At 42.0% G+C, this 19,987-nt stretch overlaps 1 protein-coding gene across 1 annotated transcript in view; it reads left to right on the plus strand.

Annotated features, from left to right (window-relative positions):
• The window catches only part of LOC142075313 (netrin receptor DCC-like), a 566,343-nt gene that overhangs the window by 194,149 nt on the left and 352,207 nt on the right, over nt 1–19,987 (plus strand). The window contains exon 2 of the mRNA XM_075136492.1: nt 16,527–16,847. Coding sequence (XP_074992593.1) covers nt 16,527–16,847 — 321 coding nt within the window. The remainder of the gene's footprint in view (nt 1–16,526; nt 16,848–19,987) is intronic.

Consider the following 19,987-nt stretch of genomic DNA (forward strand, 5'->3'; position numbering starts at 1 on the left):
GTGCGGGGAAGATGCGATGAGGAGCCCGGTACGAACCATATGTGCTGTAACTGCTCCATTACACCGGCTGTCAGTCGGAGTATTTTGATGGATACTTATTAATGTAAATGGCTTTCCATTCTTCCTATCTTTGTTCGTAGAGAAACCAAAGCACTTCTATTCCATCTTTTTTTTCTAATTAATTGACATAATTGGTAGAAATGGGCCATTTGGGAGTGAAAACCCCTTTAGTACTTAAGAGAGATTACCAAATACTGTTTATCTACACAAATGCCAGTAATTTAAATTAACATGTTTGGTCCTAACCTTTATTTTTACCACAGCAAGTGATTTTATTTATATGTTTTTTGTTACAGTATCATCAAGTTTTTGTATTTCGTATCTCCTACTTTCCTTTTTATATAGGAAGCCAGAGACCATCAATGTTTACGTATAGTGGTTAAGGAATATGGGGAGCTGAGTCTCCAAGGGCTGTGCCAGCAATGTACTGGGCTTTGAGAAAGCTGTTGTGGAACTTGCAAAGCAAAGGAAAAAGTTACAACATTTAAATTTGTTAATTAAAGATGAAGCTTTTAAAGTGATGATGTTTTTTCAAGAACAGGCTCATGGGGTGTTTGAGATTTGCTCTTTTTCCTTAATCCTGAAAAAAAAAAACAAAACAGAGGAACCTGACTGAGCTGTAGTTGTGTGGACTCTGATGTCTTCTCCTCCCACTGCTCCGCGATGGTTCTTTTGACGTACGTTTCTGTCAGAAAGGAGAAGGAGTACTGACGGACTAATAATTTAGTTAAGTAAATGATAATAGTGTCTAGAATCATGTTAGGGCTGTGATTTCAAAACCTCTTTTGTGCTTCTGCTTCTAATTTGTGAATCAAGTTCAAAACTACTTTATATGATTAATTACGCGGCCCTGGTGAAGGAAGCACCGTGGAGTAAAAGACACCCTGATCTACTGATCGCAGGGAGCTAAATACTCTTGTGTTCACCTAGTTTCTTTTTTAATGTGACTTTTTTTTGTTCTTGTAAGCGTGAAATATTTCTCTACTTCTTAAAGATTATGAAGGTTATGTTGATTTTTAGATGTCATGTGCTGATCGGCTAATTCAGCACTTAGGAGTTCTAACAAGCCTGCAGTGCGGTGTTACCCCACTATTCATGCATCGGATGGATTTCTGTTTTCCTTCTGGGGAAGGACGACTGTCTAGTGGGAGGATGATGTGTCCCGTTTCTAAAGGGAGTCTTTTAATGACTGAGTTGTACCATTAAACATGCAAAACCAATGTGCAGAATGGGATGCTGTTTTAAGTGTGCAGCTATAGCAAGCAGACTAGCGGGCTTTAATTGCATTAATTACCGTGGTTAGCGTAAACTGAAGTAGACAATTTAAGAAGTTGCGGGCTTGCACTCTGCTCTTGGCAGCTGCTTCTCAATTCAGCATTATCATTTTGGTGATTTTAGCCTAAAAAGATGTCACCCCCAGCTGTACCAGCGCGGTGGTTTGTGGAGGCTGGGCTGCAAGGTGGAGTTGCAGCAATTCACGGCGAACAAAACTGCCTTTCAAGCGGAGATTGTTTCAGAAAACTTTTGAAACTTTGCAGCCGGAGGGTACCTAGGGTGGACTGCTGCCCTGAGGGTTATTGGTATTCAGGGCAGCCAGGGTAATGCTTGCGGCTTTCGCTCAGCTGCAGAATGCTGCAACCCACTTTCCGTAGGAGGTTCAGTGAATAAGGTCCGTATTGTGCGCTCGCCCAGCGCCTGCTACAATGGGGCCCTGTCTGGTGGCTGCGGGGCTCTCGAGGTACCGCTGCAGCCGCAGCATGCGCTGATTTCAGAATTTGCATTTAAAAGAAGCAGTTACTGATGGCAAAGGTTATGAAACAATGTCTGGGGCTCCCCCCGCAATTGTCTTTCAAAGTTTGAAATTGCGTTTTTCACAACTTCACTGAAAACTATGACAAATGCTTCCTTCTCCTGTTACCTGCCTCTCGTGTTGGATTTTTAGTCTTTTTTTCTGAAATTGTGTGAATTGAACCTTTGCCCAGCTCGAATCGGGTGGAGAGCTGGAAGGCACCGAAGAGAAATGTTAAATAAAACCTGTCTCGTCCCAGCTGGTTGGGGAGTTCGCTGTAGGATGTGCCAGCGTGGCTTTCTGTAGCTCGGCCAGGATTTGTCTGAACAAGCAAACAGGGTGCAGAAACGAATTACACAGCCTTAATGGTGCATTTGGTTGTTGTGTATGTAAACACCTCTTATAGCTTATTTAAACCATAGTGCACTGAAGTAAGTAAAGAGCCTTTCTAATCTGTAGTAGAGTTGGAGGAAATCCTTTCGCATGGGGTCAGAGGGATGCTTTTTGCACAAGTTGACCTCCTCCTGTAAAGGAAAGAGTGATCAGAGGCAGGAATGGAGGTGCAGGAAAAAACCTGCATCAAACAGTTTGATGTTCTTTTGGACTGCAGTGCTTCACGTGGACCAGTTTAGCAATTCACCAGTTTAGCAATTCACTGGAGGACACGCAGCGTCTCCTGAAGCAGGGTTCGCCGCCCCGGGCTGTGCGTTCAGGCTGGTGCCTCGGACAAAGCATGTTTGTGGGAACAAGCTTTGCAGGAACAAGGTCTGCAAGGTTTTGTGCCTGTATCTGTATCTTCTTGTGCCTGTATGTGCTGTGGTGGTTTTGTTTGTGATTTCAGTTTACAAACAGTGATTTGTTTTTTATTTATTTTGACCCTGCTTTTTATTTAAAAAACAACAGCAAAACAAAGGAACAAAACAAATCCCCCCCAGTCACAGCCTTGATTTTTGAGTTTTCCGGAACCTCAAATAGAGAAACAGATCAGACATATGACTACAACATAAAGCCTGAGTCAATAGCTTAAGGATGTAAACACTTTTGGTATATAGCCTCTTTTTTTTTTTTTTGTTCCAGAAATACTTGTAATCAAAAGGCATTTAGTTGCAGGGGTGGCCAAGAGCAGGCACAAACCTTGGCAAAAGGCCCCAAAGCCACTGCCCCATCTGCATAGTATTATCCACATGAGCAGGTTTTCTTCATCGAAATCAACGGGACTGTATGGCAATATTCAGATCTGAAATTATTTCAAATGGATTCCCATGTAGTTACAACTCTGTATTTTGCAATCTTAGTGATTTCAATTTGGAAACTCGTTCAAGTGAATAATATAATGTTGGACTGCTCCTTCTGTTTTCCCTTGGAGCTGGCAAACTTCTAAAAATAACTTTATTACAAGGAAACTTCTCAGTTTGGGAATAGGACATCAGGATGTTTTGGATTTATTTGCTCCACATAAAAAACTGAGTGGAAGTTACTATTATTGCAGAATGTTTTAATAAGAGTGACTGAATCTTGTGCTCTGACTTCTAAGCTTTTCCTAGTCTCAAAAAGCCACGTTTAACAACTGAGCCTTTCACATAGTAATTCTCTTGTGGTTATATGGGTGAAGGACCTCCACTCCTACAGGTGCTGTGCTGCTCCTCTTACCTCATCCTTCTTAAAACACGCGGACAGCAGAATTGGAAGTGAACTTGTACAATACCCTGAAGAACTTCATGTCCAAGGGTCTCGAAGAGTAACACGGATTTATCTCTTTAGTTGTTACAGAAACAGGTTCGTGAGACACAACAGTATCCATGGTTAAACCGAAATTGCACAGCAAACTCGGTGTATTCCTTCTGGGCATTTTGAGCCTCCGTGCACACCAGTTCTTGGGCCAGCTTGCCCAAAGATAACAGGGCACTCCATCTTGGTCAGAGTGACTCTGTGGTGATTTGACAGCGAGGTGTTTTCTTCAACAGACCTGCAGTAGGAATTGGGCATAAATCAATGCAATTCATCCTGAACCGTTTGGGCTCCAATCAAGCATCTTTGCACAAGTAGCCAGGGAAGCTGGGTGCAAGAAGTCCTGCTTCTTGCATGGCCAAGTGACGAATGATCCCAGCCTGAGAGGGCAGGAGAGGGGCAGAAGGACTCCTTGTGTACTTGTTCCTGTGCTAAGTGTGGTGGCAGATGCTGGAGTGGATACTTGGCATTGCCTTGACTTTGCTTTTTGACTATATCTGGGCTCATTCAGTGCTCATTCAGTGCTTTGGTGGTGAGGGGACCTGAGAGAGTACAGTCTGATTCCTTTGTTGGCTGTGGTTAAATAAGGGACAGAAAAATGATCTGGCTTTTGAGGGGTTTGAGGAGAGTGTTCCTCAGCTGTTGGGAAAACTTGGAGGGAGCATCTTCACCCTTACAAAGAGAGATGGGAAGAGGAGAAGAGATGAGTAAAGCACAGTGGAAAAACTTTTGGTTGGAAAGAGCCTGAGACTTTTTGTCCTTTGGAGGACAAGTAGCGCGGAGCAGAATAAGGAGGAGAAAACGTCCTTTGAGTCAAGTTATGACTGCTCGTCAAGAGACACGTACACCAAGGAGGAGAGGGAGCAGTAAACCTTACCTGGGGGTTTCCTTCCTGCTCTTTGCTACCATTGAAATACAGCATATGTTCAGGGAGTGAACAGGAACGAAACACTTAATAAAAGCTATATCCTTTCTTCCAATTTGATGAGAAACTTTGCAAATGCCTTAAAATAAATGTAGCTAGCCCAGTACAAGTGAATCCACTGTTTTAGCATGTCTGAAGTGAGAATGCTGGAGGGCTCATTCAAGGTATTTCAGTTCCTGGGCGGAAATGGCTTCTTTTTCCTCATAGAAGCTTATTTTCCTTGAAACTTCACTACTAATGAGGAGAGGTGGCTGCCTGATCACAGAATAATCATTTGGGATTCCTCATCCCCTTCCTAGTCAGTCCCAGGTGAGAATGACTTCTCAGTCTTTGCTGGAGGCCTGCATTGCACAGCCACCACAGCTAAGGCAGACGAGTTCTGCTGTTTTCTGTGCTCAGTGATCAAAATTTGCTGAGTTGATTCCTTTTTTTTTTCTTTTTTCTCCTCATTAGGAAATACTCAGTTAATTGGTGTTTGGTAGCTGGCAGAGAATGAGGATTGGGCTTTGAAGACATTTCTGCCCAAAGGACAGGTGTGATGAGAAATACCACTTACTGTGTGCGGGTTGCAGAAAGCCAAGTTCCAACTAAAAACTATACATCCTGCAAGTAAACTCATATTGGCAGCTTTGGATGTTATTTGGACGATGTCTCTTCTAGGCTCTATGATATCTTTGAAATATTATAGTATTTAATACTTTTTCATTGGACCTTTATGACTGAGTTCTGAATATGGCTCTGCCGACAAAACCTGGTCCACTTATCTGGTGGTCTCCTTGTAATGTTGCAGACTTCAAAATACAGGTGCAGATACTTTGCGGATGTAAATTAATTTAACGTCACTAACCAAGTCAAAATCTGACCCATCATGATCTCCTCTAAAACACGTGGAACTCAAGTTTTAGTTGTTATGCTTATCCAGTGAAACAAAAATCAGGCCTCCAATGCTGGTGCAAAACTAAAAAGTAAGGGATATAAGGATATGCTTAAATTATAAGATGCTTAGCTGGAGACAAATCCATTGTCCTGGGGCTTGTGATACGTGACAAACTCCCAAGGGAGAGGTTTGTTTTCTAGTCAGTGATCACTTTTTTTTACTTGTGGGTTTTTTTTTTTTCCCCAAGGTCTGGATTCTTCTCAGGGTTGTGGGGGGTGTTGGCTTTTTTGTCTTTTTTTTTTTTTTGGTTGGACTCATAGAATAGTTCAGGCTGGAAGGGACCTCAGGAGGTCATCTAGTCTAGCCCCTCAGTTTTTCTGTTACTGTAGTTGAGAGATGTGGAGTTAAAAGAAAGTAAAACAAGGAAACTGATTTATTATGAAACGGAGTAGTTGTATTTTTTTTTTTTGCTGGAAAGGCTGGTGCATTAAGGAAGTGTGATGGGAACAGTTTGATATTCATTGGTTATCCCGCACAACAGCGGTCTTGATTGCTGTTGGATGTTTTATGACTCAGATTATGCTCAGATTAGACTTTTTTCTATCTTAATTCTTTTGGGTTTTTTAAAAGGTAAAATGATGCATTCAGGGCATACAGTCCATCGGCTTTGCTGTGTGCTTTCATTGTGCAAAGAGGGAAGGGCTCTACATCTGCAGTGAAGTCCCCATTTGTTTCTTTAACGTTCACATACATTATTGTAGCACTGCAGTTTGTTTCCTTAATGAACACCATTCTGGTGTTCCCAGAAGCCTTTTACTAAATAGAAGTGGGAGAATTTTAATTTCAAGGATTGAACGAGAAACTGTCTGTCTCTGTTTTGTAAATGGGAATAGAGAGAATGTTGTAATAAAGATGATGTATGTGCAGTAATGGGAGGAGGACACCGAGCTCCTGTTACCTTACCTTGGGTGCTGGTTTGCTTTATGCGTATGTCAAGTCTTGGGTATGCATAAGGAGATGCAGGCACACTGGTGAGGTCTCTGGTTGTGGGGCCCTGGGTGGTCCCTCTGTACCATGGAGGGGGCACCCTGCAGCACAAGGCACAGCCATAGCATCCCATACGTTGAAGGTGCTTGAGAAGGCTGCAGATGAGGTGATAAAAGACCAGAAGCAGTCTTTGTAAAGTCATTGGGGTTTGCTGCTGGAGGTACACACGCTTTATTTTTGGCAGTTATGTCACCCAATATGTTGAAGGAGATAACCCACCCCCTGGATCGGATTGCCAGATCACTCCTGCTCATCCTTCAGTGCAAACACAGCTCTAGTTTCTCACAAAACCAGGAGAAAACAATTTGTGTATCATTAACATAATTGATATTTATTACTTCCTTTGTAATTATCTGAGTGTTTTTTGGTTTTGGATGCTGGATTTAAATCACACCCGCAACAGGCACTGTTGATGTGTTTGTGTCTATTATGTTGTCCTGATAAGCTTGGCCAGTGGTTTTCACCTTCCTGATGCGAGTTATTGAGATTGATTGAAGCTCTATGCTTGTCCTATCCAAAATGCTATGTAATTAATGTTTCATTATGCTAATGCATGCAAATTCAGTAGTATGCATTTGATGGGGAGGGGAGAGAACAAAAAAGATTAAAGAGTTTGCTCTAAAGTACAAATTAATTTATTGCATTACTAAATGGCCTGCAAGGAAGGAGGAATGCATTTAAGAAATGAACAAATAGGAAAACAAAACCCCCCCTGTCTAAATGTTTTGTCTTCCCGAGAAGTGGGTTTATTTTGAGCACTGCTATGTGTGTTTGAGCAGCAGTATTTGTGCTATAGGCTGTTCTGAGCTATAATGCTCTTAAATTCAGCACAGAATTCTCATTCATGGAGTCTGGTGTTTTGGTTTTTTTTTCCATCCCCTCCACTCTTGCTTTTTCCTCTGCTCTTATTTTTTCCGTAAATGCATCACCATCTCAAAAAAATCAAACTGTGGAAATATTGGCTTTGTTTTCACTCCTTCTGCCTGTTCTCTAGCTTAAAGCTCTTCCAAGGGATTTCCTTTTCAGCAACTGATGTGTTCTTTTGATGTTTTAACTCGGTATCTCTCGCTCTTCATTATCTTTTCATCCTCCTCTTTATTCTTTCTCTCACCTGACGACTTTCTTTCTCCTCTACATACGTTTCCATGTCCTTGCCCTCTCCAGCTATTGCCCTCGGTTGCCCTTTCTTCTAAGCACAGATGTGTCTTCTGTTGGCCCATGTCTCCTTGCAGTCTGACTTTTTCCACAATGACTGGTAAAAACATGTATCTGGCCAGATCTGTGGGCCTCTTCTTGGTTATATTCTACTCAACTCTCCCCTTTTAGCTGTTTTCTGCTTGGCTTGGATTCAGTGATGGATTGATTTTCCCCCCCCCCTTCTTTCTTTCTCCCTGCTTCTTGACTGTTCCTTCACCACTGCCCTGGGGATCTGCTCTTCCTTCTCATGCTTGGTGTTGTTACTGCTCTGTCCTGATCCCCTCATCCCCTCTCCATGCAGTTTTTTATCTAGGTGATTTAATCTAATAATAACAACGTAATCTAATAATTAAAGTGATTTTATTTTGTTTCATTTTCTGCTTCTATAGTTATATACCAAAAATTCACTTCTCTTTGCTCTGCTTTCTTTAGTCCTATATCTGTAGCCAGGCACCTCTTGGGTGTCTCTTCTGCATTTTTTTTTGCTGGTCTGGACTTGTGAAATGCTTCTATGGGATGCATCAGACTGAAACGCTGTCAGAAGAAGGCTGGAGCTTTGAAGATTCAGTGTAGGAATATCTCTCTCATAACTGACTAAATGAGAAAGCTGCATTGTATGTCTCTGAGACATGAGAGAGGGTGTTGGTAGACAGCTTTTGACATCCTGTAGCTGTCAGGATGGAGTTGACTTTCCAGCCCTGTTCTGTAGGGCCGTGCTCTGCTGACTCCTCAAATGCACGATTTTGAAAAACAGACCATTTCTGATAGGCAAACCTGAAATCTGGTATGTCTTGGATGTGTATTTAACAGTTGTGAGAGTAATTTCAGAAAGACAGAAAGCATCTGCTGGGGAGAACATTGAAACCAGCAACGCACTGGCGTTGTGACGTACCTTGGGGAGAGGAACTTAACGCAGCCTCTTCTCTGCTGGAGTCTTCTGCTGAGAGCTGTCTGAAAACTTAATGGGATTGTCCAAAATTATGATAACATCCACTTTCAGACACCTTAAAACATTGTTATTCTCTAGGAATTTGCATGTTTGGCTATGCTTTTACATTTCTTTAATCTTGAAAAGTATACTAAATACAATATATCGGAAATATGGAAAGTACCAACAATGCTGTGCTTCTTTCTGTAGATACAGTGCTATATCCTTTTTCTTTGTGGAACTCTTATGTGCGAATTGGCAACTGCAGGTACCAGTTATCTTGAGGAAAACTGAGGAAACCCAGCAAATATTATTATTTGAAACAAAAGCACGTAGGAAAAAATTATACTGCCAAGTCAGTGCAATTAACCGTTCAGCAGTCTTCTCTGGGTGCTCAAAATGAAAATCCAATTTGCTGCCTCCTCCACTGTAAGACAACACCAGGCTCTGTTTGGGTTTCCCATGGATGGTGAGGTCTGCAGCGGCTGCTACCTGAAGTTCTGGAAAGCTTTGGACCAGAAGAGATGCTGTATCCTGCTGTGCTGGGGAAATTTCGGTCCTCCTCCACTACTACCCATATTTTTTAATGTAGCCAAATACCCTTGTGGCATACATCCTCTGTGCTGTGCAGGGAGCAAAATGACTCATTTTGTTCCAGGGATAACTGGATCTTCTGAATTTACTCCCATGAACTTGTAACTTTAAATTGATTTATAGGCTTGAAGAAGCAGTGTATACTACAGGGCTTGTTGGTTGGGGAGACTAGACTTCATTAACGAAACTGATTTGGCTAAAATAGGGCAATGAGAATCACTTGTAGTGTTTTAAGGCAAGCCTACCTACACCTGACATCAGATGATCTCGGCTCAGAGGACCTGAGTGCTGCCTCTTCCAGGGGCTGCCATACACTGAGTTTCACTGAGCGTGTGGGCTAAGTAAGCAAATTGTGGGTGCGTGTAGGTGCTTGTTCAAATAGTCTTATATAGCCTAGCCAACGTGTTGTCTCTTGTCCAAACCAGATTAACAGCAGGCAGCTGCCAGAAGACTTGGTCTCTTTTTTTCCTCTTCGGCCCTTGTCCTCCAAATAGTTCTGCTCTTGCCCTCTGCCTTGTGTTTTATGGTTCAGTTACAAGGAATCTGACCTGACTGAGAATAGTGGTTTTCTTTTGAGGGTCAGGGGGTCAAGCTGGCTCTCGTGTTTTCCCGCTTGCTGGAACCAAAGCGAAGGAAGCCCCAGGAGCGTACGGCTGGGATGGAGGAAGGGAAGGTGTGCGCCTTTCGCTGCACTGTGGTCAGAGGTCAGCTCAGGTCAGCCATAGAGCTGTTCTCTGAATTAGCTGGCTACTCCAAATATCTTTGCTGGGAAAGGAGTCAAACAGGTCCAATCAGTAAATTGTGCTTTTAGGGACCTCGGTAGTCAGAGGGGTGGCGGAAAGGAGCATCTGGGTGTGTGTGCTCTCAACCCTATTATCCCATCCGTGTTCATTTAACATCTGCAGCCTAAGTCTGAGCACCGAGTGTGTAAAGTGGTGTGACAAACCCATCTGTGCGTGGGGGTCATTCGTTCTTTCTGTGGCAAGGAGAACTGCACATGAAACTCAGCTTGTTTAGTTTAAGGGGTTCATTTACTCTTTTTATATGAGCGATTTTACACTAGAGGGGTGGCTTGAACATGGGACACGCATCATGATGGATCTGCTTAGCGGTCTCAGACTTAGCCCTGCTAAAGCTCTTTTTCTAAGTATTGGTCTTCAATCGCACCCAGCAAAAGTTCTTTGTAACTGATGTTTTGAGCACTCTGGATATAAGCAGTGGGGTACTGTGGTGTGGAGGCACTACCCTGAGTGATAATCACCTAAAAACCTTATTTTTATCAAACTAAAGCTTTCAAGTAAAAATCAGACAGCCAGTCGCTGTGTGTTCCTAATGATTCATTGAATATGGAGGAGTTGTGCTTGTAACAACAGTTCCATTATTTCTACTACAGTCCAAAATCCTGTGATAGCACCATTTTAAAATTCAGTGATTTGGAACATCGTGATAAAGTCCTGATAAGAAATATATGTTCATTTTTATACAAAAATTGAACAATGCTTCCATGTACCACACGCTTGTATTGCATTGTACATTCTGTGGAGCAGGAATTTTTATTTCCCCATCTGAACATCAAATGCAGGCATGAGGCTAGATTTTCAAAATTTCATAGAGCTGAAATGAAATATTCAGCACCCCAGAAGGCACATCATACATTATAATAAAAACATTAAAACAAGAGTTCTCCTTTTAATATATATTAAGCTTCATATTAGTGTGTTTTGTGCAAACAGATAAAATTGTATCAAGTTTTGCTGTATTCTGCATTACCTAAGCATGTAAATAAATGCTTATTAGCCTGGCCATTAAGCTAATTCATGCAGACTCTGTAGATGAAGTAGGGGGGGAAAAATCCTCTGAGAAAATGTATATTCTGAGTGTCCATAAATACACTTCATTGTAATAGACTTAGTTCAGCTACAGTGCTCCGCTACCAAATTTCAGTTAGACTAGGCGGTATTTCTGTATTCACAGATTTCAAATGGTCTGTGTGCAAAAGTCTTATTTCTTAATGTTTATTTGAAAAAGGAGGACGCTCTGGGGGTGGCCTGGCCAAATGCTTTTGCAACTCTGATATCTCTTCCCTCTCTATAATGGAAGCAACTGATGCAGAACATGAAGGAAAAAACCCACCCTGGAAGATTACATTTCACAAAGCTGGAACAGAAAGTGGAGGATTCAAAGCAAGGGACTGATTAAGAAGCACATCAGAGATCATCTTTTAAATGTTAATTTGGTTTGTGGCCTGGAGAACGATAACCTTGAAGTTACTCTGATGTTACTTGTCGGGGTGAGAAGCCCATTTAGTTTTATTCCTGTATCACAAAGGAGGTCATCACACAGGGTAATGTCTTGTTGCTAAAGCAGCAAAGGACCAAGGACGGGGTCTTCTAGTTTCAAGTTTTCTCCTTTATTTGGCTAAGGGACGTGTGGGCTGTTGCCAAGGGTGCTGTCCTTGACCTCAGAGCTTCACATCCCCAAGCAGTGCTACAGGCTCGTTTGATGACATGGATGTGCTTGGAATAGCTGACACGCTGGCTTTGTGTAGGAGGTATTTAATCTTTACAATGTTTCCATTCAAGTTTGTGGTTAAGCCATAGATCTCATAAATCTGTGCTCGTAGTTGTTCTATGCACACTGTAGTCAGAGGGAAAAGGAAGCACTAAGGCATCCCGGACCCATCGGTTTCAGCAGTCTCCGGTTTGCAGGACTCTTAATTTTCTTTAAGTCTATTTTCTTCAAATATGAGGGTGCTGAACCTTCAATGACAGCTGTGAGCATGCATATGAAAGGTGAATGTATTTACTGCAACAGATGAAACGGCTATAACAGCACTTCCCTCTCTTGTTCTGACTTTTAAAGCCTCTGAGAGGCACAGAGCCTGGAAGCAAGTCCCAGGGAAGGTGTCCCGAGGCAGCTGCAAGGATGTCCTTGCTGTGATGTGGGTGATAGAAGAAAATGTTAACCGCTATGGGTGTAGGTTGGTTTTTGCAAACCATACTGGGGAACCTCAAACCAGGGCTCAACATAAATGTGAACAAGTGCATTCTCCACTTGGTGACCATTAATAACCATAGCCTTTTTTAGCTATCCAATGTCTTGGAGCTCTGAGGGATTGCAAGTAAGTGCAGGTGAAAAATTAAGGGCATTAGCAAAAAAGCCAAGTAAAGGGAAAGCAAAAACTTGGAAACAGAAAACACAAGTGTGTCTTACAGCAAGTTTTAGAAGACCTCTTCATCTCTTATTTCTCCTGCCTGGCTACCTTCTTTTTTCTTCTCTCCTTGCCTTTCGTTTCAGTTGAGCTATTGCAATAAGGATTAAACTGTAGGTTTAGCATCTCTGTTTTAAAATGAGTCCCCTACCCTGCTTATGAAAATGGCAAAGCAGCTTACAGTTGCAGCCGTTCCAGCTATGAGACGCTTACTGTGACGTACAATGGCAAAGAGCTGCCCAAGGACTAGGAGAGATATTAAAGAACTTTTTCATCATCTTCACGTTTCCAGCTATTAAAAGGCTGTGCAATAGGTAGCTGGAGGGACGGCTAGCTGTCTGGGCTCCGCTTTGCAAGCCTGAGGCTCAGGCTGGAGACTGAAAGGGTGCTCCTGCCTCCTCGGTTGTGACTGGGAGTTTCACCCTGGATTTCCACTACGCAGGGGTGGAGGCACTGAGTGTTTTGGAGACACAGCTCCTGCTTTTGGAGAACATGGAAGGAGAAAGCACGCTGCTGCGAGCGCCTCGGGAGGAAGGACCTCCATAAGCTGGAGCTTGCTCTGTTTTGATCCTGTTCTTGGAGCAGGGGGATTTTAGGCAGTAGAGACCCAAAGGATCTATAGGAGCAGCGTAAGTATGGGCTGTGCTGGCACACTTTCTCAGTTGGCTTACCCTGGGGTAGCAGTAGCATGGGTGGTGTTTGGCTGAGGCTTGAGCATGAACTGCAATCCTGACATTTTAAACAGGATGGATAGATGCTATGTTGGAGATAAAGGGATCCAGGGAAACGCTTTTGAAGTCTGACTTCGGCCTCAAATTACATGTACCATTAAGGAAAGTTGCTGGAGAAATTGCACTCACTTATGTTTTGTACAGTGTCTTAGGAATTCTTTCATAGGCTCAGTTTTGTTTTGGGGTGTGTGTATATGTGTACGCAAAAGCATGCACTGTTTGGTGAACATAAAATGAATACAGAAATCTTCACTGAGAAATTCTTCCCCCTGAGAAGAACCCCCCAATAATAAGAAGCTGTAAGTAAGCATTTTTTTCAGGCAAACTGCGTTGAAGTAGTTTTCTAAGTAGTCTTCTAGAAAATGGGTTGTATCTTAGGGCTACTTGTCCTCTACAGCAGCTGAAATTTCCATCAGCCCGGTCAGAGCGTGTTCAATGTGCCTTTCATAAACCGTGCTAGCAGAGTTTGGTTTCTTATTGCAAGGAAAGTTGAAAATTTTCCTTTATTTGATATGTGGATCTTTTGCTTTGTCAGGTGACAGTCCTTAGTTTTATGCATATAGAAGGAAGGCATGGAGGTGTGTTATGGTCTGGTCTGATCAAGTCTGGGATTTGTCTCTCCCTTAATTCAGCAAAGGCTGAGTTTGTTTATCCTGGGTTATATTGTGAAATTACTTGCAATTTTTTTTCAGGTGTATGTTTATGTATTAGATGTAGTGTATTCCTTCTGATAACCTGGTCTAGAGGAATCAGGTTTAGTGTTTGCTGCTTGTGGGAAAAATTAGGGAGAAAAATTTGTTGAAGTCAAGGGTGCAATAAGATGACATGTTATTGAGAAAGCTGTCCAGGCTGCCCTGACTTCAGGTGTAACGTTGCAGCTGGGCTTCCCAAACTGAGCTAATAGTTCAATTATACAAGTAGGTACGAGTGGGATTTTCAAATACTTTTCTATCTCTCTCCTTCAGCACCTACGTACTACAAAAATGTGGCTATTGGATTCTTATCCTTCCAAGTAATCTCTTCTGAAAATACATGGTCGTTTTCTTCCATTTTTAAGTTGTCACCATTACTTCTATCTCCAGGAATAGTATTTCCAAGAAGATTTGAATTTTCCTCACATTTACAAAGCTTTCTAGGTTATTCAAGCTGTTAGGTTCCTTGTAGTAAAGCAATTTAAGTTAAATATGCCTTTTGCAAAGGATGTGAATAGCTGAAATTGCAACTGAACTGCAAGGGTAATTGCATGAAAAGAAAGTTAATCTTTGTTTAACTTCTGTAACTTCTGCATTTGCTGCACTGGAAGCTGTCATAACCCCATTTCTCCTGCAGAAATGGATTATTTACTTGTGATAATAGCCACATAAAATCATTAACATGCTGTCATAAACAGCTGTGTTCAACTGTGTTATAAGTGGTGGTGACATAAATAAAATGTCCAACAAGAAGCTGTGATTTACAAATAGAACACAGTTGCCTTTGGCAGAAGGGAAAGGAACACATGTCTTTAAAATAACTACTTTCATGCATTGTAAATATATCTCTATACTATTACCCATGTTCTATGGCAAAAGTGCCCTGTGCCAGCCTGCAGCTTTTGGGCCTAATTCTGATGTGCTTCCTCCAGTAACTGAAATCAAAGCATGAAGACGGGTGAAAAACAAATCGGGAGTTGACTACTCGTCTTGATGTTATTAGACAATACATTTTATTCTAAGTTCTTATGGTGCTATTGTTATTGTGCCTGAAATACTCTACAAGTTGAGGCTTCTAGCTCTTGCTTTCTCCATTGCTAAATTTTATTAATTTTTTGAAGCCACAAGTTTTGTGTTTATATGCTTTGAAGGAAAATCTGGTACCTAGCTACTTCAATTAGTGTATGGGTGGAACCAAGTACTTGACAAAAAAATTAATTTCTATAAAGAAAATGCCAAGTGGCTGTTTATGCTTTGTTATACATATTTTCATAGAAAGCTTTGGTTTGAGGTATAAAATAGAAATAATTAATCTTTTTCTTAGGACTAAAAGGCTTTTTGAACCTTTTTATCGCATAAGCTTTTGTTTTCATTTGCTTTAATGAGGTAAAAGGATTTATTTGATGATGAAGAAAAAAGCCATTTTTGCATTCATATGCAGCTGTTCCAAAACGCCGTTCCCCATGCACTGGAGCGCAGAAGGGCAGCGCTATCGCTGGCCTGGAGTCTGGTGGAGGTTGGGGAGCAGCCTGTCTGTCTGGGAACCAGAGGGCTGTATCTACACCTGGAAGCAGTCAGAGATGCCGGGCAGGGTGGGATAGGCAAGCCAGTGATGTGTCAGAAACTTTCATTTTCTTACGATCTAGTAGAAACTACTCTGATAATTTCTCACTCATGTATAGTCACTTGAGACTTGAGGAGACTGTGTTGTCTAAAAGTACAAGTTGTGTGCGCTTTGCCCATTTGTAATAATAATTAGAAAGTGCTTGATGCAGTAGAGAAAAGGGACCGCTTAATGTTGGTTTGAGTTGTGCCCTTTGATGTAACTGCATCCACATGTTCTTAAGCATTTTTAATGATTTCTCTACTCTTTAGCAGACCTCATATCATAGCTCTGCTCTGAGAGCATCTCACTCTGCCTTTACAGCCTGATTTATCTCCTAACTACACAAAGTTGACTGGTGTCCTGTTACTGAAGTGACATGTAAGAACTTGGCCTCTGCTCTTGCAGCAGGTGGAAATCCCAGGTCTCCAGTGCCGCGGCAGGGGTGGTGCGCAGCTTGCAGAGCCGGCACTCTCAACACCTCCCCTGCCTCTTCTCTATACAAAGGACGCGCTGGTGTGGTTTTTCTCTTGCTGCCAACTGGAGAGCAGTGGCCAGACTAGTTGGTAGTGAGGAGAACATTCTTCTGGTGAGGTGGAAGAAGATCCACCAGGTTTGAGGTTTTGGCACCGTTTCTGATAGATGGGCAGGCTGCACTCTTGCGTGCTTTCCTCCCACTTGTTTGCTAACAGCAAACAAAGCGAGGCTCAATGCTATTTTTGTGCTTGTCACACTGAAATGCATCTTGGTGCATGCGGCCAAAGTAGGTCCTGTAAGCAATTAAATTCTCCGGATAAACCTCAAGAGGTATGGTGGTTTTATGCTAATCTCCAACTGAACTGTATATAGTTGTACAGATTTTTAGCTTTGCTTTATTTCCATGTTTTACATATAAAAGATCTATTTATCTACAAATATTGGTTTTGTAGTGATGGGACAAAAATATAATTTATGCTTGTTTTTTTTGTGTTAACAATTTGCAGAGAAATACGGCTTAATTTCTTATAAGATTTGCCAGCCGTATCTATGGTGCCTCTGGGGGTTCCCTATATTGAGTTTCTGTATCTAATATAGTATGTTTCTTCCTCCATAGAAATGCATAACCAATATTTACTCTGTGTCTCTTATGGTTTTGCTGTTTCAGGTTCACAGATTAAGACTTTCACATCATTGAGGTTCTTGACTGAGCCTTCAGATGCTGTCACCATGCGTGGAAGCAACGTGCTGTTAAACTGCATAGCAGAATCAGATCTAGGAGCCCCAGTTATTAAATGGAAGAAAGATGCAGCCTTCTTAAACCTGGCAGTAGATGAAAGGAGGCAGCAGCTGGCCAACGGATCACTCTTGATACAAAACATAGTCCACTCCAGGCACCATAAGCCAGATGAAGGTCTCTACCAGTGTGAAGCATCTCTAGAAGGCATTGGAGCTATCATCAGTCGGACAGCTAAGGTCATGGTAGCAGGTAGGCAGAAACATTCCTACCTTTTGGATTGCTGGAAATACTGTTTCTGAGAAGCTGCTTTTTTTTAAAAATAAGAGCAAAAAATGTACTGTGGCTTTTCTTTTTTTCGTCCTCTTCAAAAGAAATAAAGCTAGATATGACACTTCTGCGACAGTAATTTTAATTTCTGACAAGGTATTATTCTTCTTTAAATATGTCTAATCACCTCTTTGTTGCTGTGAGTTATTTGCTGCATATTTATTGTCTTCAAAATAGATGAACCTCTGAAGCTGGAAATTAACGGCTTTTCTGATGAATTGAAGATCACAAAAAAAGCGCCAAACTTCAGTAGGGCACTGAATGTACGAATTTTTATGGTTTAGGAACTTTTTCCTAGACAAGAACTCATTGTGCAGGTTACTGAATTGGCAGCCTCTTTGTATTTCCTTTAAAGCACTTGTGTAGGGATAGGGCAGAAGGAACAGACGTTTGTTACCAGGCATCTGAGAACACTTACGGCTTCTCACTGACTTAACAAATACCTTTGTAGAAGATGTTTGTCTGAAGTTTTAAAGAGGTCTTTTTGCCTCTTCGTCAGTCTGTAGAAGGATGTAGCGAGTCCTTAATCATCTAATTACTGGGGAAAAAAATATTTGGAAATCCCTCAAATAAAAGGCACGAAGAAACTCCAAATCACTTGGTAACTAGTACCAATTAGAATGTGCTAGAGTTCAAAATAATTTTCTTTATGATCATTATTTAAGAATTTTGCCAATTCTAAGGGGATGCTTTTTTTATTCTTTCCGCATGTTTCTGTCTAGATGGAGCTACTGTGTATTGCTGATTGCTCTAACTTAGACCTATTCAAGAATGCCCTGGTTGCCTTGCCTTGACAAGGGTTGAGCAGCCATCCACAGGTGCTAACTTAGTAACCTTGGGAAAGGAGGATAAAATATTCTTTTATGCTCCGGAGAAGATTGACACTTGTAGCCTTTAGTGTATAGGTGAGCTACAAGTTTGTTCAGGTGCATTGGTTATGTGAAGGAGCAGCTTGTGTTTACGTTAAGGAAAAGTTAAAAGGCAGGCTGTATCGAAGCTTTCGGTCTTAGCTGGCTACGCTGACGCAGCCTGTCGGGGGAGACGCGCTTTTCTCCAGGTCTCTGGGCATCCAGGCTGTGCACTACCTAGTCTTGCTGTCCTGCCACATCTTGAACAATACGGGGATGTGAAATAAAACTGAAGTTCAATCCAGTTCAGTCCAGGGGCTCTACAACCTTTTGCTATCCTGTGTCTTCCTAAACTCTCACCAGTTATACTGGGAGGGAGTCCAGGCAGCTCTCTTCTCAGCTGGTCTCTCTGGTGTCCCTCACAAACTTGGTGCCTTTTCCAGTCTTAAGGTCCCTAAAACCGAAGATCACTTTCCCTTCTCCAAACCCTTCTCTACCAGCTAGAAAAGGTATGTTTTCTCATGGTACCCAATTAAAACAGGTAATAAGAGTCTCGGCTCTCTTCCAATCTGCCTCCTCCCTGCCACTTTTCTCTCTGAATCTCTGGTCATTTAACCTCACATCCTCAGCAGTGTATGTACTCCTGTGCTATGATTCCTCCCCAAAGTGATGGAGAGCCCCACAGATGCAAAGAAATCGGTCATTCTGTTATCAAGCCACCCTCGGAGGGAGCCTGCAGAGCTGCACTATGCCAAGTAGGGCTTTTTGCCAGTTCAAGCTGTTACTTGGCCTTGATCTTGGTTGTTGGCAACCACTAACTAATAAAATCACTCCAATTATTCTTTTTAAGTGAATGCACATATGTGAGTGTTCCCTGTTGTGCTGTGCCCAGCTCTGTAATTTTGAGCTTTTCATAGGAAGAACTGTGCTTTGCATGGCAGGTCCTGATCTCATGTCCCCGCAGTGATGGTGGGAAGTTTGAAGGGGGAGGACAGGACTTACTCTGTTCAAGAACAATTTGGCTGAAACCGGAAGAATGATAAAGATTTCTTAATTGGAAAGGCAGCAAAAAGGACAAGAGGCAATGCACACAAACCAAAGTACTGGAAATTTGTTTAAACATAAGTATTTTTCCTGTAAGGGTGATCGCACAGTGAAATGGGTTGCCCAGGCATGCTGTGGAGTCTCCATCTTGGAGATATTCAAGACCCAGTTGGACACAACCCAACACAACGTGCTGGTAGCTGCCCCTGCTTTCTGCAGGCCGCTGGACTTGGACAATCTCTGCAGGGGCCTTCTGACCTTTGTGATTCTGATTTTTTTTTTTTTCTGATTGTATGAAAATGGTTCATATTATAAGGAGGAATGTAAGGTGTATGGCATCTAAAATTGGCAACAAGTTCTTCAAGCAGAAATGGTATTTTGCTCTCTGAAGGACACGTATTCCTGAGCAAGCAGAATTTTTGTGGGTGTTTTTGTTTTTGAGGGAGTCACTGTGTAACATTGGCAGAACATCATTGACTTAAGGCACTGGCAGACGGAAATGTGACAGAGTAAGGGAAAGAGGGCAAGAGTAGAAATGAAGGTCTCGCACTCCAGTATGTTGTGTTAATCATTGCTTGGCAAAGCAGATAAACTTCCCATGTTCAGAAAAGCCTCCTTTTATGAGATGCGGACTGGGATAGGATAGCTGTGTTTAGTATTAGAACACTTGAAAACGGAATCCTTCTGATCCTTTGTACGATGTACGAGGTATCGCTGCTAAGCAGACTCTTTCTGGACAGCCTGATGCTCTCATCCAAGGGAGATGATGATGGTATGTGTGATTGCACTGTCCTGATGAGTGGAAGATTGTGTTCATGTCAACAGTACATATCCTCATTTCACTTAGTCTCCCATTTCTGTGCAAGATTTCATTCTTGCAAGATTTTAAAGGAAGGATCACGAGCTTTAATATTTCAGGCAGGTTTTAGGAAGAGATTCATTCACTGAATTACAATCTAATCTTGGGTAGTGTCACTTTTAAACTATAGGTCTGTTCACAGCATTTTAAGTACTTACCGCGCTGTTTGGCAACATAGTATACATCAACATTTATGTGTTTGGAGGTGAAAATTGCCGAACCACTGGTATGCATAAGGGGCATATATCTTTCTCGCAGTAAAGACTCTGAACGTGATTTCACCACGCTTTTTAAAGCATTAACAGTCAATA

The sequence above is a fragment of the Calonectris borealis genome, chromosome Z (assembly GCF_964195595.1).
Source record: "Calonectris borealis chromosome Z, bCalBor7.hap1.2, whole genome shotgun sequence".
NCBI lineage: Eukaryota > Metazoa > Chordata > Aves > Procellariiformes > Procellariidae > Calonectris > Calonectris borealis.